The following is a 27,809-nucleotide window of genomic DNA, read 5'->3' on the forward strand; positions in this document are numbered from 1 at the left end:
GGAGAGTGTACGGATGCCGTGTGTTCGCGCCGCTGTTAATTTAAAAAAAAACAAACAACTTTGTTTAAAATAATAGCATGCGCAACCATTTATGTGGCTAACCAATCTTTATGCTGTTTGATAGGGAACTGTCAATGTATGGACAGAAGGGCAAAACCAAACACCATTCAACAATGTACCATTTTAATGTTGCCAGGCTTGGAAGTGAAAGCCCATGCGTAGTGCAGAGCATAAGTTCAAACTTACACTCTGCACAAACGTGAAATAATTAAATGTAAAGTGTGGCATTTATTAGATGTACAGTAGATCTCTTTCTCTACACAAACAATCGCACAATCAAAATTTGGTAGTCTGTGGCACGAACACCGTACATCCGTACACTTTCCGACGTACAGCCAATAATAATGTGTTAATGCGTTACATCATCTGTAAATTCAGGACCCAGAGCAGATGTGCCAGGCTGAGCACTTCTCGTACCTATACCAGAACCTATTTGATTGGATCCGGCACCTCCACTATCAAAATCTGCAAGCCCCACATATACCGGTAGATGCACTGTCGGCTGGCAAGTGGTTTAATGCTTTTTGGTGTCTAAATATTTTGGCATATGATTACTGTAAGCCCCACAGCTAGGCAAGTCGTTTGTGCTGTGAAATGGTGAAATGAGTCTGGCTACATTAGGGGGCGCCTGTGTAGGTGCGGCGCTGTCCATAGTACTGAAACGGAGTGAGGAAATCGATAGACAGACAGACAGAACACGTCACTTAGTTCGGTTTCTTAGCCTGCCTGCTATTCGTGCTTGTAAATAGAACTCTCAGCCCTAATTCCATTTCCCCCCCATTGTAGCAATCCACAGACAGAAGGAAAACAACTCTGATTAAAAAATGTCAATAAACAATGCTTTGTTTGTGGTGCCAGTTTTGTTTAGTTTTAACAGCTAGCACCTAGGTGTTGTCCAATGTGCTCCAGGCGCTGTGGATTTTTGATGCATTCAGTGACTTATTCTCCCCCTGACCCCGCGGAACAGCACCCTCTCTGTGTTCCAGGACCTCCTGATTTACAAATTAAGCACTGCATAGCATTGTTATGCATTTTACTCTGCCAATCGGCGACCCTATGAAATAAAAAGTGACATGAGGTAAAAGTGTGATTGAGGAAATGGAATTATGAAATAAAGACAGACTTTTGAAATAAACATTTCTATGATGAAATTAAGATTATGTCAATGAAATAACATTTCTAATGAGTTGAGTTCTTAAACTATTTCACAATTTATACAAACATTTATATATTTTATAAAATGTAGTCATATGATTATTTATCTCATATTTATCTATTAATATTGAATACTTTTCTGGGCATACTAGGCAGTTGATAGCTGAAAATGATGGCGGTGTGCGTCAATGCATCATTAAGACTTTGCTGTTTTTGATGATGCAATTTTGTTAGCAGAATACAAACAATATCAGTGACACATCAGCCAAGTTCTGTCTACATACTGTATATGTTTGATCATGCAGTCGTCTTTGTGTTATCATATTGTGTGATGCTTTTAGGGTTGAGCTTCCCAGAGGGATTCTTTCGTAGAGAATTTTCTGGAAGCCCACTGACCTCCCAACAGATCCATATTGGCGGTGCCAGGGGAGGTGGCGGCTGCTGAGCTAGTGGGAGGAGCTAGAGAGACTCCGGGTTCTGCCGCTGCAGGAGTGGGCGTTGCTGCTGCAGAGGAGGGGGCGGGCTCTGCCGTGAGGGTGGGTTCAGATAGCAAGGAATCGCCCATTTCTGTGAGTACCAACGGGGTGTTCGAAATCCCCAAAGAAAGGTACCAAAATAAACCCCAAAAGAGCAACCAAAATAACCAATTGAGTCACCGTTACAACCGTGAACAAAAGCAAGCCAAAACAAAGGTCCAATTCAAATCAAACCCAATTAGGAAAGTTTTGGAATTGACCAACCAAAGCAAAATGCAAATTTTAACCAAAAAAGTTGTAAAATTATCCAACGCCATCCAGTCATAACCAACAAATAAAAACAACCAACCAAAATAGCCCCCGTTGTAAACCAAAAAGAGACAATGGAGTATGTGGAGGGAGGGGAGAGAGAAGGCAGAGAGAAACAAAGACACTACTCAAAGAGAAAGCTTGAGGAGACAAACAGGGAGGTAACCATGTGACATTTGTACATTATGGTCTATCTTTATGTTTATTTTGGAATATAACACTGACATTGCTTCCAGGTCACCTCAATTTCAGATTAGAGTTTGTTCAAAGGTATCCTGGAGGATGATTTAAGACTACACTAGTCCAGACAAGAGGCTGGAGGTGAAGTGAAGAGTAGAGTGACACTCACCTGATCCAAGAAGATCTGTGGAAGCAGAAAACAAGGGAACAGGGAAAAGACATGTTAGTTCAAGAGCAAGCTAAAACAGTTTATGACAGTTCCTATTGATTGTATTACTTTACTCTCCTAAAATGAAAAGTTGCTTCCTTTACTGTAAATGAAACCATGTCTAATGAAAACTCAGCTATCAAGATGAACTATTTTATGTAGATGTTCACTAAAAGAAAATAGATTTTATATACTTATTTTCTTGCCATTCACAGTAATGGTGGCTTAATATACTGTAAATGCTATAAAGTGGATGTGCGTTATTTCAAATTAACCAGCAGCTGATTTGAGTGGAAGGAAGGAGAGTTACCTCCCCAAGACGTGGGGGCAGCTGATGGTCCTGAGGGACCCGAGGAGGACAGTGGGTCCAGGTCCAACAAGGAACTGGAGAATGAGGCAGAAATAGAGACAGAACGACATTTAATTCACCAGCCTTTGCAGAAGGTAATTCTTTAACATTTGTTGTTCCTATAGCACCTGGTTGCAGAAAGAAGTAAATATTAGTATCGGTGATAGCCACAAACAAGACTAAAGGTCGACAGTGAGCCTGTACTTAGGGACAGCAGTGCTTTCAGCTAAACATCTTTTAGTGTTTTAACATGCTAACATTTGCTAAAAAGCATTGTATCCCCATCAGGTTCAGCAACTGTAGCTGAACCTGATGGGGATGTCATCAGTTATGCAGATATTTGGTCATAAGCTAAAATATTGGACAAATTAAAAATTTGACATGATGATAGCAGTAGAGGAAAAGTTAAGGGATCGCCAAAGTGATTACAATTCATCCATAGGGACCATTACTCTAGCAAATTTCATGGCAATCAATCCAATAGTTGTCAAGATATTTCACTCAAAACCAAGAATATCAATCTCATGGCGCTCAAGGAAAAGTCAGGGGATCACCAAAGTCAGAAGGATTCATCCTCTGGTGACCATGAGTGTCTGTATAAAATTTCACAGCAATCCATCTGATAGTTATAGAGATATTTCAGTCTGGACAGACCGACATTATCATCCGTAGAGCCACAATATTAGTGTGGCTAAAAATAAGATTGGTACATCCAGAAACTTTTTACGGTTTGTCAAATATTCAAACTATATCAGCAAAAAGTCCAAATAAATTACCATCATAATCCTAGACATTATCTATTGCTGCAAAACAAGCTCTTAAGCATGGTTTTCAAAGTTTGCAAGGACCATTTACAGTATGACACACTTACTCTTCAGCTGGCTCAGGAGCAGCAGCAGCAGCAGCACTCTCCCCAGGAGGAGGCTGCAGTGTGGGGACAGCATTTGAAGATTTGGCTGGGGTCGACGTTGGGGACACATTGTTTGTCGGAGACCCCTGGAAGATAGACAGAGAAGGCCCTTTTCAGTGGTGCATCAGACTGGAAGAGCTCAACAAAAATATCGACTGTTTTGAATGTGCCTCTCACCTTTGTTGGAGACCTGAAAAAGTGAAGGAGTAGAAGGAATTGTTAGCACTTTTGCTTGAAATAGACAGATCTGCTGGACACAGACTGAAATTTATTTGAAGGGGTCTATTTTTAAAAATCAAGAAATCAAACAAATATGCAAGACAGATTGCATCATATGTAATCATATGAAGAGTTCATTTCCAAAGCAATATAATGTATGTCCAATATGGATGAAGAGTATGGAAAGAAAACAAAAGAAATCATCTGAAGCATCCAACTGTTTAAAATAGATAAACATTTTGTCAACTTTTTTAATTTTGTGCTAATAATCAATTTCACTTTGGAAAAAGACACCTTCATATACTATATTCACATTGCATGTCAGGGTGTGATAATACACATGAGGTGACTTACTGTTTATCAAAACATGTGTTTCTCTTATGAGTTCACACATGTAATCACATCAATACACACATTTACACATGTATACCTAGTTAGCTCTGGTGCATAATGTGCATTATGTTTCACATGGAGATCACCTACATACTGTAATTCACATGTGAATAATATGTAGGTTTACCTGCAGGGGGAAATGACAGTAAAATAAAACTACAGTTTTCTAAGAAGTTAGTAAACTCCAAACAAAACACACAGTATATGCTCACCCTTCACTGGTGATTCCAAATGAACATAAAGGGGGATAAAAGAGAGGAAGGGTTAAAGGAAATTATAGAAAGAAAGCAGTTGTTTAGGCCTGTTTCTACCAACATTTCTCTTGGTTAAGTTTGTTTTTTAGTGACACAACTCGAAAAACAAAGAGGGAGTTTCTCAGATCTCAACTTCTTTTACATTTGTTCTTATGTAATCCTAATTCTTCTAATCTGGCTTCTTATTGAGTGTCATACTGAGAGTAAAAACTGAAATTAAAAGCAATCTCTTACCCCTTCTTTCCACCCTTTGTATCCTCCAGACCGTTCATATGTGTTTCCAGACTCTCCAGGATACTGCTGGGAGCCTGACAAAAAAATCAAAACTGGAGTAATCAATAAATAATCCTTTCCACTTGTCTCCTATGTTGCAATGTCAGGCTGTGCATCAAGTCCATGTTTACATTTCTATTACAAGAAAAAAATGGTAAAAATATTGAGAGTGACATGGCTTTGGAAAGTCTCACTGCAATACCCTCATGCATGTATAAAAACACACACACGCGCGATTTGTGTGTCTGAAATTTAATTAGGATCAACATGCCGACACTCCATCCTGTAAACAGGCACTCAGCCAGGGCAGCCTGCGTTTCTGTGGTTACCGGGTCTTCGAGAGGTTTAAAAGGACAGTCTTCATCATCTGAGTCTGCTAGATCCACCACTACCCCCGGGTGGAGACACTGGGTGGGGAGATTATGGTGGGTGAGTCATTCTGTGTGTGTGCGTGTGAGGTGGGATGGATGGTATTCATGTGCATTACATTCTTGGTCGCAATCCTTCAAGGGAGCCAATTAAAAAAATATGAGAGCCATGATTTACTTACATAGTTGATGTCAGGAATGTCGTTTTTGTCAACTCCAACTGTCTATTAAAGGAAAAAGAGTTTCAAATCAGCATTACTATACTGCACAGTCCCCACACTGCTTTGAAATGGCATATATACATTGTTATGAAGGTTGCATTAAGGACTGTTGGTTGTCCCTTACCTCAGCCAGCTTCATGAATTCCCCAATCTTTGTCACCCTGGTCAGGAACCTCTTGTAGATCTCCAAGGCCTCCTTACAGTCACTCTTCTTCATCTTGAAGTATTTTTCTATGAAAACAAGAGGTTTGGAGGTTCATTGTGATCCAAGTTTTCATCTTTGAGGTGCCAAACAAGAGGTCTCCTCGTGGACTACTGACCTAATAGGTTGATGATTCCGTCATTGTAGGATGCAAACAGTTTGACCAGGTCCTTGAAGAGAAGCAGAAATGCAGCATTGATGATCCCATTGTTCAGCTCCTTGGGATGAACCTGAGAGGTGAAAGAGAACAGAAACCTCTGTCTTGTGATGCTGCATTGGTGCCATCAAATAAGTGTAGAAGTCAAGTTGGACTCACATCAAACTCCAGGAGTGTGTCGATTTGAGTCTGCAGAACTGGCATGCCTTTCAACAGCTTCTCAGTGGTCATGGTCCTCATCACGCCCTCAGCACTGAAAGAACACAATAGAGCATTAGATGCTTCACGGGGATGAGAACAACCATTGGATATATATCACAAGTAATAATAAGTGAAAACCTGCCTTTGGACTTGTTGAATGACAAGACCTTCAAGGACGAACTATCTAGACAGCCGAGGTGCCTATAAGAGGCCTATAAGCACAACCTCTCTGAACACCATGTTTGACATACCCCTTCTTGACTCTGGTGAAATCAAAAGCCATCTGGCGGTAGGCGAAGGCTTTCTCGTTCAGGTATCGTCCATACCGTCTGATGAATGTAGACATGTCATAGCCTAAACCGAAAATATATGTCAGAAAGCAGGTGGGGTTCATTACTTATTTTAGAAATAATCTGCAAATTATTTGGTGTTTATTTTTATTAAAAAATAAAATCTGGGTAAAAATCATTTTCAACTAATCTGTTCCTTTAAAATCTTCATATTTTTCAAGGGTAAACCATAAAAAACAACGAGCCTTATAAAACTGGGCTAAAAAGTAATACCACACATCCCAAATTTCATGAAATTCAGCTGAAACCATTAGGAACTGCAGATTTGGCATTTGTGACAACCATTATTAAATCAAAAAATTATTTGCAGGTGCTGGGTAACAGTTATCTACACAAAAATCTTAAAAAAAACACCCACACACCACTCTCTTCCAAGGCATAAGTTTGCATATGGATGGTAGGGACATGTCCCTACCAATATTTTGGGTGGACAGAATTGTCCCTACCAATATTTGAGCGAACTCGTTCGCATTATCTTTGGAGTGAAGTCATATTAGATCATTCCTATGTGCCCTACCAGGGGCTACTTCATATTATTGGCCGAGATACATGTGACTATTGCTTAGCTGTTGTTGTGGTTGTTGTGTCCCTACCAATGTTGAGACCAAACCTACACCCTTACTCTCTTGTTACCAATTTCTTCTTTTTTTGCACACCTAAATTAAGGTTGTAGATTCATTTGGTCACATATTTGTCTAAGCATGCTTACAAATGTGTCTAAGCAATGTTCTAATGTGCATCTTAACACAGAATAAAGCACAAAAAGAAAGGGCAACCCAATACAGATATGCCAGCATCTGTTTGCATGCATGCGTGCACATGTATAAGTGTGTGTACAATTACATGTCCAGTCCCTCCTATTTGCCTGATGGCTCTCTCTTTGTGTTTATCTCTTCCTGTTCCTTTAATGCATTACCAGATACTGTGATATTGTTTTTACCGTGAGAGCCGGTTTTGTCGATAAAATTGCTGAGGTTAAACAAGGAGGTCCTGGAAGCCAAGTACTGAATGAACCTCTGAGGAAGAGAAAGAAAACACAATAAACAGTCATTATACCTCTCAAGGGCAGTGGAGGAAAGAAATTAAGTTAAACACAACAACAAAACAAACACTTTAACACCTATAATTGCAGCTTTTCTTGCTGTACTTTTTCTATCACATAGCAGCTTTTACAGATCTGATCCCATGGATGACTGCTCACACACTGAACCCACAGGACTCATTTCATTTCTTTGAGGAATTGTGGTCAAAGCCTTTTTAACCTGTGAAACTCCCCTCAGCACCACACACAACCCTCACAGCACTCAAAAGACCAATTTCAGCAAGTTAATTATCAACACATGCATTATACATTTGGACTGGGTGATAACATAAAAATAAACAGTAACCAGTTATATCAAGCCTTCATATTTATGTTATATCACTGAATAAAACTGGATGTGATTGGTCTGCCTGGGTCTCTGCCACTAACCTCGTTGCCGTGGACACACATGTGATGACTGGTGACGAGGGCCTTGAAGACAACCACCCAGCTGGCATTGGTGGCTCGCTCAAACAGTGTGTCAGCCATCTGAGGGATGTTCACGTTGGTGGTATTGGTGGCTGACACCAGGTCTGCAACACAGCCACAAAGAAACATTATCAGTCACAGACTTCTCAGATCATTCTGTCAAGGCTTCAATAACATCATGTTAAACTTGGAGCGCTGATGACATTAAGTAGTTTTCTGGAAGGGGAAATTTCATACAAGATGGTATGTAATAAGAGAGTCACAGTTAGTTCATTCTTGGACAAATGTCTACATAATTTGAACTACTCTGATTGAACTTTGATTTAGTGAGCAGATTAAGTGTTCGCTGCAGAGCTGCTCTAGACACCAATGAGAATATTAAACCAGGAGAAAGACCTGACGTACATATGAAATGATGTTGGTGCACAAGCCCACACACATATGCAGGCACACACACACACGCATGCTGACAGCGCAGAAAGAGAGAAAAATGCTGTGTCAGCCTTCCCCCCTGGGTGCCAGTTCAGACACTCAGACAGACGGAGAGGTCTCCAACAGTTCCAAAGTGTCCGGACTATTGCATCAGCACGAGGTGGAATATAAGGTGTACAGGAGCTGGAGACTGTGTAGATACATTAGACAACTTCTCCTGTATTATATTGCTTTGGCAAAAATATTAATAATACAGATAAATATGTCAAGTGCAATTCAAATATTGATTCACAGTTTTATTCCCAAGATTAAAAAGTTCTGCAAAAGTGTGATACATCTGATTTCTCAATCCATTTCAGGCACAATAGCTTTTAGTTCACACTCAGATGTATCTGCAATATTTTATGACAAACTCTTTTCCTCTCCTTCTCTGGGTCAAACAACCCATTGCTACTTAGAATAAATACTAACTAACAGTTGGCCAATGACAAGAAAACCTCTTTCATTTCCTTACCATTGAGAACATTTATATTTAGTTATTCTAGACAAATACCTTTTTATGGATAAGATACTTTATTAGGGCTGAACCTAGCGATTGTTTACATTATTGATTCATCTGCCAATTATTTTTGATTAACTGATTGGTCTAAAATGTCAAAATATTGTGAAAACTCCAGTCCAAAACCCAAAGATATTAAATGTACTATCATACAAGACAAAGAGAAGCAGTAAATCCTCCCATTGAAGAAGCTGGAACCAGAGAATGTTAAGGATGTTTGACTGAAAAATTACCCAAAATAGCTGCTAATAAAATTCCTGTCGATTTACTAATTGAATAATTGACTAATCATTTCAGTATATGCACAGTTTCGTGTACCTGGGGCCTGTTTCAACATCATACTCGTAAATTTATCAGAAACTTGTGACCAATTTCATTTGTCAGTTTTGTGAAAAATGACGCTGCCACCATTTGCAATATGCTTTTGTGAAACAGGCCTCTGATTACCTGATGATGATATGTATTGGAACAGCTTTGTATCAATTAGCCCTTTTTAAAAAAAATAAATCATCAAAATACCATTTTTTTTTTGTTCTTTGTCTAATGAAGAGGGATTTTTATTTGATAGGCTATTGTGATTATTTCTCCAAAGAAAGTGAGAGCGTCAGGCAGACAGATGGCCACAGAAACATCCAAATATAAAGCAAGAGGAAGATGATTTGGTCATGCAGAGGAAGAAACACTTAGACAAGGATAGATAATACTTGTTTCTAATGAGGTATACTGCAGAATGTTTGCCAATCATACAGTACCACTTGAGGCCATAAAACATGTTTGGCATACATTTATGCAAGGGCAGGTATTGCATTTGTTGTGGGCACAAATGTGGTAGAATAAGATCAATTCCCTTTAAGTTCTTGAAATCTAAAGCAGTAAATACATTGTAAATGCATTTTTGAGTCAGTCCCGCTGACATTGACAGCTCAGCAACAAGGGCAGGACTGAGTGTATCCATACGGAGTGCCAGAGAGGAATGCAGCAAATATTGGCAGACACCTCTGACAATGGAACAAGAGGGAGGCCGATATATTGAACAGGCCTTGCCTTGAGACACCAAACTGTAGAGCAGACCAAAAATACAGCAAGGTGATGAGCAAGAGAGGGGCAGGAAGGAAGACAAAGAGCAAGACCCTCAAGAGAACAGCAGGGAGTCTGTTGAGACACACTAATGTCTGAATGTCTAATGAATGTGTAAGAAAAGAGAAGACATGAGGGTTAGAGCAGTGAGGCTGTTCCAGGTTGTAACAGGGTGGCAGGCTGGACAGAGGGGCTGGGGGTTAGGGGGGGCATTTGGGGGCGGTTGTAAACAGATTATTACTAATCACTGGTCCTGGTCTTTCTATTGTGGCTGTCTCACTGCCCATCCCCCGCACAGCACACACACTTACACACCTGTCTTGACACTACCTGCTTCACACTATGTTCACCATCTAACACGTCTCTATTATCAGCTTTTTGTCGCCAGTGCTGTCGATGTCAGTCAGAATAATGATTCAGGTTCATTTAATGACCTCCCTGGCACAAAATGGAACAGACAATATCAGCTGTAATCATCAAAATGAAAACAGAAGGCAAATTCTTTTAAAATCAACTGAATGAGTTTTATGTTAACACAGTAATCACCGATCTTCTTCTGATCTTTTTGTAACTAATTATGCTCCAATTCATCTTTATAGCTTTGACCACATGGTAACAGCCACACTGTGACATCTCTCATGATGTCTGATGTTTGTATGTTTACTGAAGGCTTCAGTGACATCGATCCTTTTCCCACAATAGCTCCTACCTGTGTTTAGATATTATTAAGTCTTTAAGTTTTCTTTAAGATTTTACTCTGTTTTCTCTGTCTCTTACTTCTCTGTGAAATGGCTGAAGACTACACTCCCCTGCAGCCTTTTCAAATCACACAGACACACACACACACACTCACAGACATCGTCCACAATGGCTGAAATTATATAACATTATCATGTCACTGGCACAGCTAAGTTAATATTCATACTAGCACGATGAGCACAGCGCTGTCGACAGCCATTCTCAGACTTTCAGCTCATATTACCCAATAATACCTGTGTATGTACATATGTTTTTATATCTGGTGTTTAATATGTTGCCATATGGACCATATCATAGGATATAATCCATGCTTTCTGTTGTGGTATCATTACCTGACACAAACACATTGACATACAACTGTGTGTTCTACTAATGAGGATTGGCTGAGCTAAATAAAGACTCTTACTGTAATCCACGGCCTGCAGGAGAGTTCTAATAATGAACTGCGAGGCCTCATACTGTGCAAGTGTATGTCTGTGTAACTGTGTCTTTTTCTAGTCTGCGTCTAAGTCTGTCTGCTGTAATCGTTTTTTATAGTTTCACAATACGCCAGTCTAGTGGTAGCCATAATATTCCAGATAAAATTAGACAGAACACACACATTAACATTGTATTGATGTGCAGATTCATCCAGATAGCCTAATTCTTGTCAGCTATCAGCTATTTACAATGCCGTCCTGACAGTCCTTCTCAGGCAGTTTCACACCAATTTAAAGGTTAGCTGTTCATTCGTTCCCTCTTTCACTCATTCACTACTCCCTATATAATAGACACTCAATAGTTTACTCTATGGTGAGCAGAAAATTGAGATTTTAAAACTACACAGGTGTAGACAGCTGTTAATCTTTGCATCTATAAAAAGTGACAACTTGGGTGTTGAACTACCGGACTATTTATTTATACATATACTGCATCATTTGCACTCCATTACTATGTTCTGAATACTGCAATAATAACACTGCACTGTTAACTATTTCTGTCCATAATTTGCACTACTTTATTGCCCAGTCCAATTCATTATTGTACATATCCATCAGTATACTTCTGTTTATAGTAATGCCATCTGTATATAATGTCCATAGTACCACTTGTAAAATATTTTCATAATATTGCTCTATCCTGCATTTATGCACACACTTTATATCCTGCACTTGCTTATTGCACTTCTGGTTAGACCTAAACTGCATTTCGTTGCCTTGTACTTGTACATGTGTAATGACAATAAAGTTGAATCTAAATCTAAATCTTTATGGGATTGTTAGCACAATGCTAACATTGTGAGAATAGAGCACAAATTTCACACTCTGAAATGGTGGACAATAAATATAGTGCACTATATAGTAAATAGCGGGTGATTTCAGACAGAGCCCTTTATTCATGTGACTCTAACAACTCGTGCCTGCCTAATACCTCAAGTGTGACCTCAGTGTTTCTCATGTGACATCATGGTGTAAAAAACCTGCAGGTCTTTAAATGCCTGGGACACCCCACCACTTGGCAGAACTGATGAGGATTCTTGTATGAGTGGTGAAACATCTTAAAGCAATAGTTTGACATTTTGGGAAATACACTTACTTGCTTGCTTGCCGAGTGATAGATGAGAGGATCAATACCATTCCCATATCTGTAATATAAGGCTGCAGCCGGTTATCTTAGCTTAGCATAAACACTGGAAACAGGTGAACAGCTGTGCGAAGGTACCAAAATCCACCAACCAGTGCCTCTAAAGCTCACTAATTAACACGTTATACCTCACGATGACGACAATACTTCAGGAAGTTACTGCTCCCTGCCAAAACATAGTCTGGTACATAACCCCCTGTAAAACAGCAGCTCATCAGTTTTTGTCAGGATTAAATTAAAGAGATAAAACGTGTTAATTAGTGAGCTTTAGAGGTGCTGGTAGGTGGATTTTGTTACCTTAAGACAGACCCAGGCTACCGGTTTCCCCCTGTTTCCAGTCTTTATGCTAGGCTAAGCTAACTGCTTCATATTTACTGGACACATATGAGAGTGGTATAGATCTTCTCATCTCTCAGTAAGAAAGCCAATAAGAGTAATTTCACAAAAAAGTTTAACCATTCCGTTAAGAACTACAGCCCTGTGATTAGTTTAATTTTGACTAGACAACCAGAGATGCTACCTGTGGCTCCAGCAACAGTGACTCACATATACACATCATACTATAGACTGGACACATAATCTAAAGGTCATGTGACATAAATATTACTCGCTCATATACATGTGGTCATCAGCTTCTTGTTCAGGTCAGTATGTTGATTCCACTCTTCAAAATAGTTATTTCTACACCCAGTGTATTTTCAACATGACCTCAGATGAATTTAAACCTACTGCCTTTGGTGTTGAGTGAACTCCACTCTTTTAGTTGACCTTGCATGGACCACATGTTCTCTAAAAATTTGTAACACATGCCCTCCACTGTTCTTTTCACTACATCTACTGTGTCTATGTACAGTGCACAACTAAATAAACTGGAATATGAAATTCAGTAGAGTGTTTTACAGCCAATAATGAGAAATATCACTCCTTTGACACCTGCACTGTGGGCTCCATTTTCAAGAAAAGAAAGAAATCAAATACAGGCATCAAAGCCAAAAGAAAGTGAGACGTTTGCTCTCAATATAGAGGAAAGTCCTGCACACATACCTTTGCAGCTTTTATTTTGTAGTTGAATCATGGGACAAAAGGCACATGTGCAACATCTGCTTCTTCTTCAGGATGTTCATCTTTTATAATTTGCCATGTACAATCAGAAGACAGTGATGTCCACTTGTTAGAATAAATGTTTAGTCAATCACCATTTGTAATGCAACACCATTACAAATACATTCAGAAACACTCATCATTCAGTGTATTCGTTTTGTTAAAGAAACATACACTCATTATGAGAAGAATGAGAAACATACACTCATTATGATTGTCTCATGCACTCTAGAGATGACAGACCTGTCATTTGTCCTCTTCCTCCTCACAATCTCCCTCTGTCCTCACAGTGCCATCCCCTGACACTCTCAATCTGTTGCCATGGCAACTGCACTGCACCACCACCAGCACCACCAACAGCACACACCCACGTTCACCCCAAGGGTCACATACTTGTGTCACTGTGACAAAGGAATAAATACGACCTATTGGCTTAGATATATCTATCATCAAATACTGTAAACATGCTGAAAGATAGCTACTTATTTAGGTGGCCTTTCCTTGTACTTTTCAATGATTACTTTGCAATTACTTACAGTATTTGACTTATGTGTTACTATTTTTTGCCTAAACTATACCAAGACATAAGAAATGAATCAACGTTTGAGTATATTTTGTCCATTTCTATAAAAGTCTTGTGGGTCTGAGTGGAAATGTTTTTTCAGCTTTTTTTAGGTTAGGAATTTCCTCCAGCCAAGATACACATGCAAGAGAAGCACAGTGGCCTACATACAAGAGGCTTGTTGAATTGCCCTAGAAATGGATACAGCATAACCTCATGGAAGACAGCATGTCCATATGTGTATACACTGTATCTTGCTGGATCATCTTATGATAAAATGTATAAGGATATTTCCACATGTCTGGAGTGTATCAAGAGGCCAATAGAAGCGGTGTCTTGTAGTTGGAGAAAGAGGTGATGACTTGTACCAGTGACAGTTTGCTCAACAGCTACACAAGTCCAACTCTGTACAGTCCAAAGTTAAAGACACACAGAAAGCAAACACACGGACAAAGCAGAGAGTGAGGAAGCGATGATCTCTTGTGCTGTCTAGCATTAGCATTGTCACATTTGGCTGTGTAAATAATGCAAGGCAGTCATTGGCTGATTATTCAATTATTCAGCAGGGGAGCGGATCACAAGCTATAAGGTCCTAGCCCAAGACACAGGGACCAGACCTGCCCAGCGACCACACACAGACACAGACACAGACATTAAAAAAAGGACATGTAAAGCCAATCAGACCACCAGTCATCTGTATGCAGTGCCACACCACCGCTTTGGTCTGACTCAGTATTTGTAGTAGATGACAGTGATTAATCATGATTTGTCATAAGGTGGCCCCCGCTGTCAACTGTAGATATGTCAATAAAGCTGTGAGGTTTGATAATTTTATTCAGCTGTGACTTTATGGCCCTATACCAGCCTAAACTCACTGATAGACAAACCCAAATAGGTCTCTTTGCATGTAGTTCAGACAGCATCCTAGCTTGGAATTTACATTTTAATTTAATATGTGTGCACATGACATGTGAACTTCCTTCAGTATCCAGACTCGCAGGCCTTCAGCAGTTCTGCTACAGTAAAGCTTCAATGTGAAGTTAAGTAAAGTGGCTTTGCAGGAGCACAGAGAAGGGAAATTAAATGGCCTTCTTCTGGGAATGACTTGTCAGTCTTCTTTAAAATATGACCTTTTCTCCCTCCCTCGCTCCTGCTCTCTCTTTCTCTCTCTCTGGGTTTCCATTACCTTTACTGGAGGCTGACACAAAGGGTCACCAGAGGGGTCATGCCTTGGCTACAGTTCATTATGGCGCCACACCCTTTTAATATAAGTGAATTAACAAAATGACTGGTCATAATTATATGATAGCTCTTGTGGCTGTGGTGGCATGTGGTCTGGGTGGATGTGTATGGTGTAGGCCTATGCAGCCTGTTAGCCTAGGCCCTATAAAGCCAGCCCATGCAGTGGGGAAGAGGAAGAAGGACTACACTTACACTCCAGGTGCTTTTTCTTGGGCGCCATCACTTCATGAGTGGTGGCTTTGCAGACAGCCCGGGCCATATCTGATCCCGTTAGCTGGTATTGCGCAGCGGCAATGCGATCCGTGAGCGTTTGCCCCGACATTTTCTCTCCGTTGAATCGACCACCTCAGGAATGTATTTCACCACGGGACGATGAAAAAAAATATATGAATATAACCCGGCGGCTTCCCGGTGGTTCAGTGAGAGGATCCCGTGCTTTCCTCTTCCCCGGTTGATAGGCCTGTGACCTTCTGTGTGGGCGGAAAAAAAGCATACAAAATAAGCACAAACCACTACATAAACGTTATTTTTGCATCAAATCGTGCGGTCACGTTGATAATATGCGCGGTGACATGAGGACACTTACGCAAGGTTGTGAATTCCCCTCGGCTCGTCCCGTTATAGGTTCCGACCGTTCAGTTCAGCACCTTGGACAGCTAATGCCACTCGGTTATGTAACACGCAACCGGCAATGAAAGCTATTTGCTCAGCCCGCAGCAATTTACTTAAAAAACAGGCCGATGAAAAATGCGGTGCAAGCTCTGATTGTCCAAAAAGTATTCTTGGAAAATGACGGAACGTAAATCAACACTCCATAGGTCGGTCAAATATCCCGTTTGGAGGGGGCATCAGGTTTGGCTGCCTTTCCTCCCGCGTCAGTGCATTAAAAAAAAAACACCTCTCAAAATAAGTGAAGAACCCGCAATGTCCCACTGGGTTGTCAGATTGCAGTGTTTCTTTCCTCTCTGATGTGTCCGTTTCGGCTCAGAAGTGCCGCTTCAGACGCTCTGGTCCTCCCCTCTGATCGACAGAAAATGCGCACCGCTCCCCGGTGGTGTCGCCAACACTGCGCAGCGCAAGATGCTGTGGAAGAGGAAAAGGCAGAGGGAATTTTCTTTTCTCCTTCCCCTTGTCGCTTGTTTATTTATTTATTTATTTTTGGCTTATCGATATGTCAATCTAGACTCTCCTCCCCCAGCGGGTGCTTGGATAGGGTTGGATTACACACTCCGCACCGCACGTCTCTCGACATGGGGGTCACTGTACAGAAACTCCCACTCTGCGCCAAAGGGTTAATATAGGAGCGTGACTGTGGCTTATGTGCTGCTGCATGTGTGCTATTCATCACACAGGTTTGCACGCACATCATGCAGAGTGACAGATGATGAAGGTGAAATATTTTCTGTGACATATAAGCAGGCCCTCTAATATGCCCAAATATGTCACGACATGTTTAGATTTTGGCCCGAAATACTGTTAAGGCAAGAACAAACAGCAGTTTTAAATGTGCCTAGACTCCATATTTGCGCTATATGGGCCTAAAATTGTGTATTAATGCATTTCTTGGAGATATTTGTGCCTAAAATTGATCTAACCGGAAGTGCTCTAAAAGCATAAGCAGCCTTTTATTTTTAAGAACATGCATTTAACTAATAAAATGAATAAATCTAACTTCATATAGTCATTTGGCTTGGTTGTGGTGTTTTTATGGCGTCTCTGCATCAGAGTACTATAATGGGGGAAATTCATCCATGGAGAAAATCGCAGGCACGCTGAGCGTATTTGCGTCATGTGACGTACACGGAACTGTAGCCACGTCGTCAACGAGAAGGAGAGAGAAGTGTGCCGGAGAAACAGGAAGTGTTGCATTGACTACACTTCATTAATAATCATCCACAAAACAAAACAGTAAGTGAATTTAAGACAACTTAATGCGCTTACAAGTATAACTTCGGTTTGTCTTTTACGTTTAGCGCTGGCAGCACCAGTTTGTGCTGTGTGTTAATGCAATTTCAGCTAGTTAATTGGTCATTCAGTAGATATGGTTCAGTTTATTGAGTTTATATCTTTTGTAGGCGATAAACTGCTGCTGTAATTTGCTGCAAACTTTGCCCTCTTTTGCCTCTTTGTCCTTTCACATTTTATATGACAGTTTGGTCTATTAGGCGTTGTTTTCAGTAGGAGTTTTTGCCCGTATAAAGACATGTTCATTATGTTTTAATTCATCTGTAGGCTATGTTTAAAAAAATCTCAATAGATTTCTCAGCGTCACCATTTTCTGTATAAATCAGTCAAAATTCGCTCAGCCTCGAGCCTCCACCAGATACGACGTTAGAGTGCTTCTTAATAATAGTAGTAGTATAAAGTAAAAATAAACCCCTAATATGATGATATAACTGTGACAGGGGTTATTCTGTTGCATAACAAGCACTTTTTACTTATACTTCTGTACTGTTAATTATGCTTCTGTATTTTTACATTGTTGTATTGCTGCTTTTACTTAAGTAAAGCACCTTAATACTTCTTCCACCTCTGACTGGTCTGCTTGTTATGTCTTTGTAATGTGTTTCAGTGATGGCCCAGTTTCAAGAAGTATCAAAGCAGTCCAGTCTGCACCCTAAACCTGCAGGGTTGGTTTTGCAGTATGGCACCGCTGGTTTCAGGACCAACGCCAAACAGCTGGACCACATCATGTTCAGGATGGGACTGCTGGCTGCTCTCCGCTCCAAAAAGACAAAAGCCACCATCGGAGTCATGATCACTGCGTCACACAACCCTGAGGTGAGAAAGGGATTATGAACGTCTCCTTGAGTCTAGCCGTAGATCTATGATTTAGTTTGTATTCTGTGAGGATATTTTAGATTATTGGTTTTATTTTGGCATTCACATTTAATAATTCCAGTCTTCACCTTGTTTATTTGACCCCATAATGTTGTTTCATACTCTTTATGGAAAAGTGTGAGGTTCCACCTCTCCCTTTCGTTTTATATGATCCTACCAGTTTAAACCACCCTATAAAGACATCATAATCATAATTCTCCCCTTCTTCCTCCTGTCTCTCTCTTTATATCTGCACTTGTGTAGGAGGACAACGGGGTGAAGCTGATTGACCCCATGGGGGAGATGGTAACACCAACATGGGAGGGCTACGCCACCCAGCTGGCCAATGCTGAACAGGACGATTTGCTCACTGCTCTGAAGGATGTTATAGAGAAGGAGGCCGTAAACATGAGCCAGGAGGCTAACGTGTTTGTGGGCAAAGACACCAGGTATATGATCTTAAGTAATTTCTTGTTTAATGTAGTTTGAGATCTTTAGGCAGGGGTCTTCTGTTTCTTCCTGAGCTCCAGGATGAAAACAAAGGGGACAGAGCTTTTGCCATCAGAGCCCAGAGGCTCTGGAACAACTTGCCTGAAGAAATGAGGTTGTCTGAGTCAGTGTCTGCTTTTACGTCGCTTCTCAAAACCCATTTTTATCAGAAAGCAGATCCTGATCTTATCTGAGCTATCTGTTTATTTTATTGTTTTTATGTATTTTATCATTCACTGTGGCATTCTATTTCTCTCTCTGTCACACACTTTGTACTTTGTTTTGATAAGTGCTCTATAAATAAATGTTATTATTATTTATTATTATTATTATTAATTCTTACTGTGACAGCAAATTATTTCCCTCTACATTAAAAAGGTATAATAAAAGACTAAAAAATACCTGTGTCCTCTAACTATAGAAGCAGCAGTGTCAGCCTTTCACAGGCAGTACTGGATGGAGTATCTGCACTCGGTGGTCACAGAAAAGGTGGGGTTAGTTAAACTTGTATACCCTCATATTAAATGAATTTGTTTACTTACTTAGTTGTATTAATTTCTGTACTTTTTTTTCTTCTTGTCTTGCTCTTTATCTGCCTTCTGACTCTCACCAGACTATGGGTTGGTGACCACACCACAGCTCCACTACATGGTTTGCTGTCAGAACACACAGGGTAAATATGGAGAAGCCACAGTGGAAGGATACTATAACAAACTCTGCCAAGCTTTCATTCAGCTCACAAAGAATGTAAGAAAACAGGGTGTGTCCTGTAAATTTGGGTGTGTTTGTGTGTTTTTGCAATATATCCATCTATCCATCCATCCATAAATCACTCCCTTCTCCTTCCCTCCATCTTTTTCTCTCTGGTAGGCGTCCAATTGTACAGATGACCAGAAGCACCTCTCTGTGGACGGTGCTAACGGTATTGGGGCTCTAAAGGTGCGCGAGATGGAGAGTCACCTGAAGAAGGAGCTGCATATATCCCTGTTCAACGATGGCAGCAAAGGAAAGCTCAACCACCAGTGTGGGGCTGACTTTGTCAAAGTGCAGCAAAAACCTCCAGCAGGTGCGACTGTGCTTTCTAAACAGTACTTTTCAGTATTTTTATATGGTTCAAACAGTAAAGAAAGGTGCAGTAGGAAATGATTTGTCTAAAAAGGAAAATACCTTTTATCTACTTACTAAGTATAGTATACATTTGAGAATGACTTCCGGATGGGAGCGGAAACGTCTTGATTCTGAAAACAGTGTCCAGATGACTACGACTGAAACCTTTTCTACTATAGTATAAATAGAGTGACAACGAAACAGTAGATATGATATATTGTTTCTGTGGTTTATTTAATATGAAATCATAGATGCAATGTTTGACCACAAGATGGAGACTGTTAATCAGCAAATTGCCAAAATAATGAATGAAATATTTGGTCTTAAACTCACTTCATATGACATCTGCCTTATAATTTCAGTATTTTGCTGATGTTTGCATCTACACTGCTGTACAATGAGCTGAGTGTTACAGGGGGAAACCTTTGGGCCAATTTCTGTGTCCCTATAAATGTAGCTTTTGTTAGAGAAGTGCCAAGTAAACATATGCGACCAAGAGAAAACTTAAACATTAGAAAGATAGAAGCTGTTTTGACCACTTCCATCTTGCATCTCTGTGTCCTCTTCTCTCTGTAAAGGCATTAAGATGAACCCAGGGGAGCGTGGCTGTTCCTTTGATGGTGATGCTGACCGAATAGTTTACTACTACACTGACTCTGAAGGACAGTTTCACCTGCTGGATGGAGACAAAATTGCTACTCTCATCAGCACTTTCCTTAAAGAGCTGCTCACACAGGTATGCTCTCAGATGGAAACACGAAAACAATAAACAGGCTCACATACACAAACTTTTAGTAAATAGTTTTTGTTTCTGTTCATACAGGCTAGTCTAGACTTGAAGATAGCAGTGGTGCAAACCGCTTATGCTAACGGAAGCTCAACACACTATCTGGAAGATACTATGAAGGTGAGAAAACACAAGTGCATTTCTTTTATTCCTTTTTTTTTATATAAATAAGTTCACACCTTTTCATGTGATTTAGGTAATAGTGAGGTGTACTAAAACTGGAGTGAAACACCTTCATCATGCAGCCCAGGAGTTTGATATCGGTGTGTACTTCGAGGCCAATGGTCATGGAACTGTGAGTAGATCAGACACACACTTAAACGGGTCACATAAAGTTTGCGTCAATGTTGTGGTTTATCTGGTGCCATTAATGAATTAGTAATACAGGTCCTAACATTGTGTGTCATGATGTGTCTGCGTTGTGGTCAGGTGTTGTTCAGTAAGGCAGCTGAAAAGAAGATCCAGCAGCTAGCCGAGAACCCCAGCACCGAAGACGAGAAGAAGAGAGCGGCCCTCCTGCTGCAGAACACTACCAACGTCATCAACCAGGTGGACTCACACACGCTAACGCACACTGAACCGTTAAAGCAAAGCAGCATTATTACTACACTCACTCGCAGTTCTGATTATTATTACGCTCACCCACAGTTCTGATCTGTTTTCTGTGCTTTTATCTTCTAAAGACTGTAGGTGATGCCATATCTGACATGCTGCTGATTGAAGCCATTTTAGCCATCAAGGGTATGACTATCCAGCAGTGGGACGCCATCTACAGTGACCTGCCAAACAGGCAGCTCAAAGTCAAGGTGCTCGTTATCAGAATCAGAAATACTTTATTGATCCCCGAGGGGAAACTCTTTTGTTACAGCAGCTCACTATCACGTCAGTGCACACAGGAATAGAAGTTCTAAGCAAATCAAAATATTATACACTATAATACAGGCAGGATAAATTAAGTACAAAGTGGATATAAGTAGAAAATTAAAATAAGTGTAAAGTACAAAGTGGATTTACCGGTTGATAAGTATGTAAGTATGTAATAATATACGTAATTGTGCATGTACTGTCAAGTTAGGCAATTAATTATAATATATAATATTTCTGATAGTTAATTCTGTAGGGGAATTGTTTTTCTTTGCCCCTCTCAAAGCACAAGGGCTACTGCAAAGCAGCGTACCTCAGGGTCCCGGCAGGCCTTGAAAGTCCTTGAATTTTTGGGAAAATATTTAGTATTAAAATATAATGGATATATTTGAAGCATTTTTTTGTTGATGTTTTAAAAATATTGTGACGAGTTTAATGAGTAGGCCCGAAGAGCTGCTTCTGATAGATATACTTATATAATAGCACTTTTTAAATTACAGCTTCATTGGGATTTCTTGACTTGACAAGTTCATAAGCAAGAATTTAGGCCTCTTTGTCTGATTTGGACCAACAGCATGTTTTACCCAAACATTATGAGTCTTTATATTTCACCAATAATAAAAAGTGCTTCAATTTGTTATGCCTGTGACTGCAGCAACCCTAGACCTGGTAGGGTTTCGGTGTCTAGCTCAAGAACACTTTCAAAGACTTCAGAGAGCAGAGTTTTGGGTGTTACTTTAAATTTACCTCTTTTGCTATTTTGTGCATAATCTGTACTCCCATTGTTGCCACTTCCACACGAATATATTGTGCATTAGCAGTTACAGATAGCTGTATTTGTGCTTGATTTTGTTCTGTAGGTGTCGGACCGCAGGGTGATAGACACAACAGATGCAGAGAGACGGGCGATTAGCCCAGCAGGACTGCAGGAGGCCATCGACAGTTTAGTGAAGCAGTACAGACAGGCCCGCTCCTTTGTGAGACCCTCCGGCACCGAGGACGTGGTGAGAGTTTACGCTGAGGCAGAAACACAGGTGAGAATTTCTTTTGGTCGGTCCTCTTCTGGACATTTTTCTGTCCTTTGCTTTTATTCCCTGATACATACAGGTATTGTATTTGTGTTTTAGGAGAGCGCTGATGCCCTGGCACATAAAGTCAGCCTTGCAGTTTATCGTCTCGCTGGGGGAGTCGGGGGTGAACCCGAACCATTGCACTAGAAACACATACACTGAATCACACAACAGTGATCGATCAATCTGTGCTTTTTGAATGCCGTCAATAACGTAATTTTCTAAAGTTGTAATTTATCAGAATTGCTTCTTTTCGGTGAGGTGCCATATTGTTTTGTACTGTTAATTGCCCTTGGTACTTTTCTCTATTTTTCTCTTTCTTTGTATTTGTCATTTTGAAGATATGCGACACACTGGGGGAGATAATGAGGGGATTTTATACTACTTTGAGTAATGCTACTCTTGGCTTGTTATTGTATCTCAAACAGGCTGCCTTGTGCCTGTAAACTATGGGTTTCTATGTAATATGAATAAGCTACTTCACTACATATAAATAATCAAAACATCAGTCATCTTCACACACTAATTAAGAAGGTTTTACTTACAGTTCAATTAAATTTAGGTTAATATGTAACTTCCTACTAAATAGAATCTTTTGAACAGTTACTGTGTAATTTCTTTGCTTTCTTTGAACAGTGCAATCAGAACAATCACACGTTTACATGAGGGGAGTTGTAGCAATTGTACTTTCCCTTGAATGTTGGAAAGCCTTTGCTGCTTTGGTATAAATAAAGAATGGAAAAGAGAAAAGTGTCTTTGTAATTGTGTGTATTTTTCAGTGTTATGACTCTTTTGTTTCAAATGAAAACCACAACTACGATTGCTTGCTGTTTATTTAGTTACTTTGAAAGACGGGTTCCAGACACGCAGGAGGATTAAAAGCGCAGAAAGGCAGTGTGAGGCTGACAGGGAGTTAGGAGCAGGCAGAGCAGAGTGACGGGACACAGTGTGTATCATTCTTAATGTAAAGTCTCCATGGAGGATAAACACAATCCTTAAAATGGACACATGCTGCTCGAGTTGGAATTCCTGTTACTGCTGTACAGTGTGTTTTCTCTTAAATTCAATATTGAATTCTAGGATTTTCAAAAAATTGAAAGAACCTGAATAACATGACATGAAACATTGGAGTACAGCATATAGTTAGCAATAGTTAGCATATAGGTCGCTCAGAGATATTTGTGGTAGGTAAATGGTCTATTCTTCTTCTGTGTCGTCCGCTGCTCCAGAAATGGTGATGGTGCGCTCCTGTGTGTCGCTCTCGTAAGTGTCTTCATCTGTCTTAACTGTTCTGGGGGAAAAATGGCAACAAGTAGAGAAATAAGACAATTTACTGTATCAGTTGACTTTCAGTAAGAGAGTCTGATTGAGAACAAAATACAAATGTTTATGTAAAGTCACCCTCTACCTGATGATGACAGTCTTCCTCTCAGACATCTCAGTTGCCTGCTCCTCTAAGTTACCGTCTGTCTGGGTGTCTGATGAGGCCACCTCCACCCGGGCTCCAGTACCTGGAGCTTTCTCAGCCCCGCTACTGGTCGTGTCACCGGGGGCAACATCTAGTTTTGAAGTTTCTGCAGGGGCTGAGCTATCTGAGACTGAAGCTGAGGCTGAGGCTGAAGCTGAGGCTGAGGCTGAGGCTGAGGCTGAGGCTGCATGCACACTAGCGCTGGAAGTGAGATGCAGGCCTCCTGTTAGGGACAGGTTTCCGACCATGGTGCTCAGACGGCTGTCTTCCCCCTCGATCAGCTTCCTGAGACAAATAAAGAGAGGGGAGTGAAGTTACAATGAATGCAGCATACAAAACAAAAAATAACCTGTGTGTAGTGACACAAGGTTCCTCCGTGCCATTGCCCCATCTTATATTTTTCTACTAAATGTGAAAGTCAGGTTTACGTACTGTGGAAATGGCATGGTTATGTTTTTTTCACCTGTAGGTGGTGATCTCAATCTCCAGAGCCATCTTTACATTTAGCAGGTCCTGGTATTCCCGCAGCAGCAGAGCGATCTTCTCCTTGGTTACCTTCAGATCCAGCTTAATGGCCTCTATACGCTCCTGTTGCAATAGAATACAACAGAATAGCTTTATTTTAAGGAGTTTCTGGGCAGAGAATGACTAGAAAATGTCATGTGTATCCTACTGTGTGAACAGCCTGAGTGTTGATATCAGTAAATGCAATGGCACATCATGTCAGTTACCTGTAAGTCGTCCTCCTTCTTCTTGTATTTTTCCACTGCATCACGAATCTGAGCCTCCAAATACTCGTTCCTCGTCTTAAGTGCATCCAATTCACGTTCCTTGTTGAGAATCTGTACACACACATACACACAGCTTAGGAGTTGTAGTAGTAACCATAAACAAGAATAGAAAAACTTACTCACATCCTTCTTATAGCCTGCGATTTCCTCTCTCACACTTCGAATACTTTGAACGTGTTTGGTGGAGGCATTGCTCAGGTCCTGGAACTTTGACCCGTACCAAGCATCCAGTTCCTGGAGAAGAACGAACATTAACAGTGTTTCACTAGATCATCACTGCTTTGTATAGCCTTACAATAGTATTTCTTACATGCTGTTTATAACCCAAACACTCACGATCACATGTGTGTTGTTAACATCAGTAATGCTGAAGATACAGTATAAGACTGTTGTGCTTTAGAAGTGTTTAAGTGAACATGATGTGTGTTGCACCCTACCTGTAGGTTTTTGGCGGCAATGCTGTCGTACTGAGACTGAATCTGTCTGAGAGCAGAGGAGAGGTCTGGGAGGCCAAAGCTCAGGTCCACCTTGGAGGTTGCTGAATAGATCTGCTGCATCAGCTCCTCAATTTCCTTTCAGTGGATCACAAACAACCAGAGTTAGAAGAATAGCAATACATGCAGCACTAAAACACTGTGTGGGCTGTATCTCAAAGTTTGAAGTTTAAGTTGATAAGTTTGAAATCCAGGTCTATATTACTTTCTTAGATAATATAACTCAGAAATATAAAAGATGATTTTAGAAATACATGGAAACAGTATTTGATCTGGTATATGGGTAAGTAATATGCAAACATTTGGGTACGTTATTCAGGAAGGTTCTGCACCACAAGTTAGTCACAACATTCCCCTTTAGCTTCCTGTGAGCCTTCACACCATACTGATAATTGCCATGTTTACGGTCTTACTCATGCTATCCATCAATAAGGTCTCGATTTAACCTGTCATAGCAATAATTACCAGCCCATTAAACCATTAATGATAAAATGAAAGGCATGCCAGCCAGCAGCCACTGACTCATACACACAGTATGCTGTAGATGGAGGGACGGGTGGACAGACAAAGATACATTACCTCCTTGTGAACTCTCTGCAGGAAGGCCAGCTCAACCTCCTGGTGTTCCAGCTGTTTCTCCAGCGCAATCCGTGTTGAGGTTGCTCTATCCACATCCTGGGACATTGAACCGCATAAGGTTTGAGCAGTTTGGTGAAATAAAAGCCAATTCTGTTCGTAAGCCTTCCACTGACTTTCAGAAACTTACTAAACTCGAAATTGCGTAAAGACTTTCTGCTGTTTCTTACCGGACGGAGAACCTCAATGTCATGCTCCGTCTTTTTCCTGGCATCCACAGCTTCATCATATTTGGCCTTCAACGTATCCAACTGGCCCAACATTGCCTCCTTGGCTGCCAAAGACATATCCTGTACAGCCCAGATATACGATGATCAAACAGTTTGTTAAATGGGAAAATGCAGCAGATAATGGGGTGAAAAGGAGCACCAATGTTACCACATTTTGAACCACACCTGGCTTCTATACTAGTCACAACAAACCATGATCTAAATATGTTACGGTCAGGAGATATGACCTCCCTCACCCTCTGGACTCTTATTTGCTCGGCGACCCTGTAGAGATCCTTCAACTGAGACTCGTACAGCTGCCTGAGGCCTGATGGTCTGACATGGCGGCTCTTCAGGGCCTCAATCTCAGCCTCCAGCAGCTTGTTTTTTGACTCCAGGGTTCGCACCTATATGAACAAATACAGGAGACACAGACCTACCTGATGATTACAAAAACAAAGTAATCACAGTATATTTCATGCTTGTATTGCTTGTGTTATATTGCTTGAAAAAAAAGTTATGGGCTAAAGACTCAAAGAGTTCAGGGTGGAAAAAGCCTAAAAGGGTCAGATTGCAAAGATCAGATGTCAAGAAATGAAAATGATGATGATTTGTGCGGCATTTAAGGAGTGATACATGAACAAATGTGTGTCTGTGTGTGGTTGGTCCTCTTGCCTTTTCAATATACACCGCCAGGCGGTCGTTGAGGGCTACCATCTCCTGCCTCTCATTGGTTCGAGTCGTCATAAAGGCCTGGTTCTCTGCTGCAGCCGCATCCAGGTCCAGTTTTGGCCCGAGTCCAATGGACATACCAAAGCACAGTGCTCCCATACTCACACTACTGTAGACAGGACCAGAAAAGAGTTTCCAGTAGGTGCATATAGTTAAGATTTTATGGTTTATGGTACTTTACATTCATATGCACTTATGACAATTTAGACTCATCTGATAATCTTGGCTGAGATCATTGGGATTCATGTTCCTTGAGGTTTTCCTGGACAGTCTCTTTAAACCACCTACATCTACACCCATGATGTACTCACACTGTAATAACAATGGGATTTATCTCCCATTAAAGCTATTGGGATCATGAAAACCTCGGATCATAAATTTAGTGGTTTAGAATTAAGGATTTAATTTTGCTGCACACTTAAAAAAAAACAAATCAAAATACAAGTGAATGGGAATAAGGTCAACACTGTGACAGGTGACTCACCTGGTCATGCGACCCTTATTTGAGATGGCCCTGCGCCCCATCGTCCCACTACTCCGGGTGAAGCTGGCCGACCGGTGGCGGGTCTCCCTGCGGGTGGGAGAGGGACTGGACACACGGAGCTGGTAGGCTGGAGGGGCGGCCAAGGTGCCCTCGAAATGCCGGCGGTATGAAGATATCCTCTCTGGACTGCGGCTCATGTTGACGCTCCTGTAACTTCTGCAACTTCAACTGGAGACTGGGAACTAGTCACTCACATCTTTTGGTCTGTAGTGGGATCTTTATACCCTCAGCCCTTCCCTAAACACTACAGAGGAATGTTGAACCTTCCCAGCCCAAGGGTGAATGTCCCTACAAACATCTATCAAGGCTTCGTCAATTTAGGCTTACTTATTATAGGCGGTTGAAAGAATCTTATTGATTTTTAAGCCTAATGATGAAATTCTCTGTTGACTTACCTGTATAGGCTAATTTAATCGAATGTGTGTTAACACATTAACTGAACATACTGCTGTACATTTATTTATAATGTTTCTTTAGGTGTTTTGCTCATAGTGTGTTTGTAGCACATCCATCAGTCTGTCAATCCACACACCCACCCATTCGTCCCTCCATCCACTCCATCTATCATTTTCATTTTTTCCCCAATAGAAATTATGAAAACATACATTTCAAATAAGAAAACAGCCATACATACTTGTTGAAAAAAAA

General features: G+C 40.7%; 3 protein-coding genes across 23 annotated transcripts in view; 1 reads left to right on the top strand and 2 right to left on the bottom strand.

Annotated features, from left to right (window-relative positions):
• LOC122862710 (clathrin coat assembly protein AP180-like) overlaps positions 1-16,406 on the bottom strand; it is a 30,442-nt gene extending 14,036 nt beyond the window's left edge. For 3 of the 20 annotated variants that reach the window (XM_044168285.1, XM_044168284.1, XM_044168282.1), the window contains exons 1-16: positions 15,737-16,404; positions 15,343-15,620; positions 7,757-7,899; positions 7,226-7,301; positions 6,187-6,289; positions 5,894-5,987; positions 5,696-5,807; positions 5,500-5,606; positions 5,337-5,378; positions 4,748-4,821; positions 4,472-4,477; positions 3,825-3,837; positions 3,609-3,733; positions 2,699-2,772; positions 2,350-2,364; positions 1,612-1,782 (exon numbers count right to left, since the gene is read on the bottom strand). In XM_044168285.1, the coding sequence (XP_044024220.1) occupies positions 1,612-1,782; positions 2,350-2,364; positions 2,699-2,772; positions 3,609-3,733; positions 3,825-3,837; positions 4,472-4,477; positions 4,748-4,821; positions 5,337-5,378; positions 5,500-5,606; positions 5,696-5,807; positions 5,894-5,987; positions 6,187-6,289; positions 7,226-7,301; positions 7,757-7,899; positions 15,343-15,472 (1,285 nt within the window). In that variant the 5' untranslated portion in view covers positions 15,473-15,620; positions 15,737-16,404. Of the gene's footprint in view, positions 1-1,611; positions 1,783-2,349; positions 2,365-2,698; positions 2,773-3,608; positions 3,734-3,824; positions 3,838-4,471; positions 4,478-4,747; positions 4,822-5,336; positions 5,379-5,499; positions 5,607-5,695; positions 5,808-5,893; positions 5,988-6,186; positions 6,290-7,225; positions 7,302-7,756; positions 7,900-15,342; positions 15,621-15,736 lie in introns of all 20 variants that reach the window. The other 17 variants (XM_044168280.1, XM_044168279.1, XM_044168289.1 and 14 more) reach the window with 13 other exon arrangements.
• Positions 16,407-16,901: 495 nt separating this feature from the next.
• On the top strand, positions 16,902-23,037 carry pgm3 (phosphoglucomutase 3). Its single transcript, XM_044168303.1, has 13 exons — positions 16,902-17,058; positions 17,723-17,931; positions 18,235-18,419; positions 18,881-18,948; positions 19,073-19,206; positions 19,330-19,525; positions 20,145-20,302; positions 20,390-20,473; positions 20,550-20,648; positions 20,783-20,902; positions 21,037-21,159; positions 22,078-22,251; positions 22,345-23,037. Coding segments are annotated over exons 1-13 (1,641 nt in total). The 5' UTR covers positions 16,902-17,057; the 3' UTR covers positions 22,435-23,037.
• Positions 23,038-23,102: 65 nt separating this feature from the next.
• Positions 23,103-27,716, bottom strand: ngs (notochord granular surface). Of its 2 annotated transcripts, none has more exons than XM_044168302.1 (11): positions 27,102-27,716; positions 26,561-26,726; positions 26,143-26,292; positions 25,847-25,966; positions 25,620-25,715; positions 24,984-25,118; positions 24,670-24,780; positions 24,487-24,597; positions 24,219-24,343; positions 23,696-24,040; positions 23,103-23,573 (listed from the first exon to the last, which is right to left on the bottom strand). In XM_044168302.1, the coding sequence occupies exons 1-11, from the start codon at positions 27,296-27,298 to the stop codon at positions 23,570-23,572; spliced, it is 1,560 nt and encodes a 519-aa protein (XP_044024237.1). In that variant the 5' UTR covers positions 27,299-27,716; the 3' UTR covers positions 23,103-23,569. The 2 variants fall into 2 exon arrangements, with proteins under 2 accessions (XP_044024237.1, XP_044024236.1); XM_044168301.1 differs by having other exon boundaries at positions 23,103-23,578; positions 27,102-27,715.
• Positions 27,717-27,809: the final 93 nt, after the last annotated feature.

Source organism: Siniperca chuatsi, linkage group LG16, assembly GCF_020085105.1.
Source record: "Siniperca chuatsi isolate FFG_IHB_CAS linkage group LG16, ASM2008510v1, whole genome shotgun sequence".
Classification (NCBI taxonomy): Eukaryota; Metazoa; Chordata; class Actinopteri; order Centrarchiformes; family Sinipercidae; genus Siniperca; species Siniperca chuatsi.

Excerpts from the sequence above, each read along its gene's own strand:
- pgm3 (XM_044168303.1), top strand. Across the intron at positions 19,207-19,329 it reads TCATTCAGCTCACAAAGAAT|GCGTCCAATTGTACAGATGA; the intron begins GTAAGAAAACAG and ends TCTCTCTGGTAG. Across the intron at positions 20,303-20,389 it reads TTAAAGAGCTGCTCACACAG|GCTAGTCTAGACTTGAAGAT; the intron begins GTATGCTCTCAG and ends CTGTTCATACAG.
- ngs (XM_044168301.1), bottom strand. The coding sequence starts at position 27,298 with ATGAGCCGCAGTCCAGAGAGGATATCTTCATACCGCCGGCATTTCGAG. Across the intron at positions 24,781-24,983 it reads TTGCCGCCAAAAACCTACAG|GAACTGGATGCTTGGTACGG; the intron begins GTAGGGTGCAAC and ends GTTCTTCTCCAG. Across the intron at positions 24,598-24,669 it reads TCGCAGGCTATAAGAAGGAT|ATTCTCAACAAGGAACGTGA; the intron begins GTGAGTAAGTTT and ends GTGTGTGTACAG.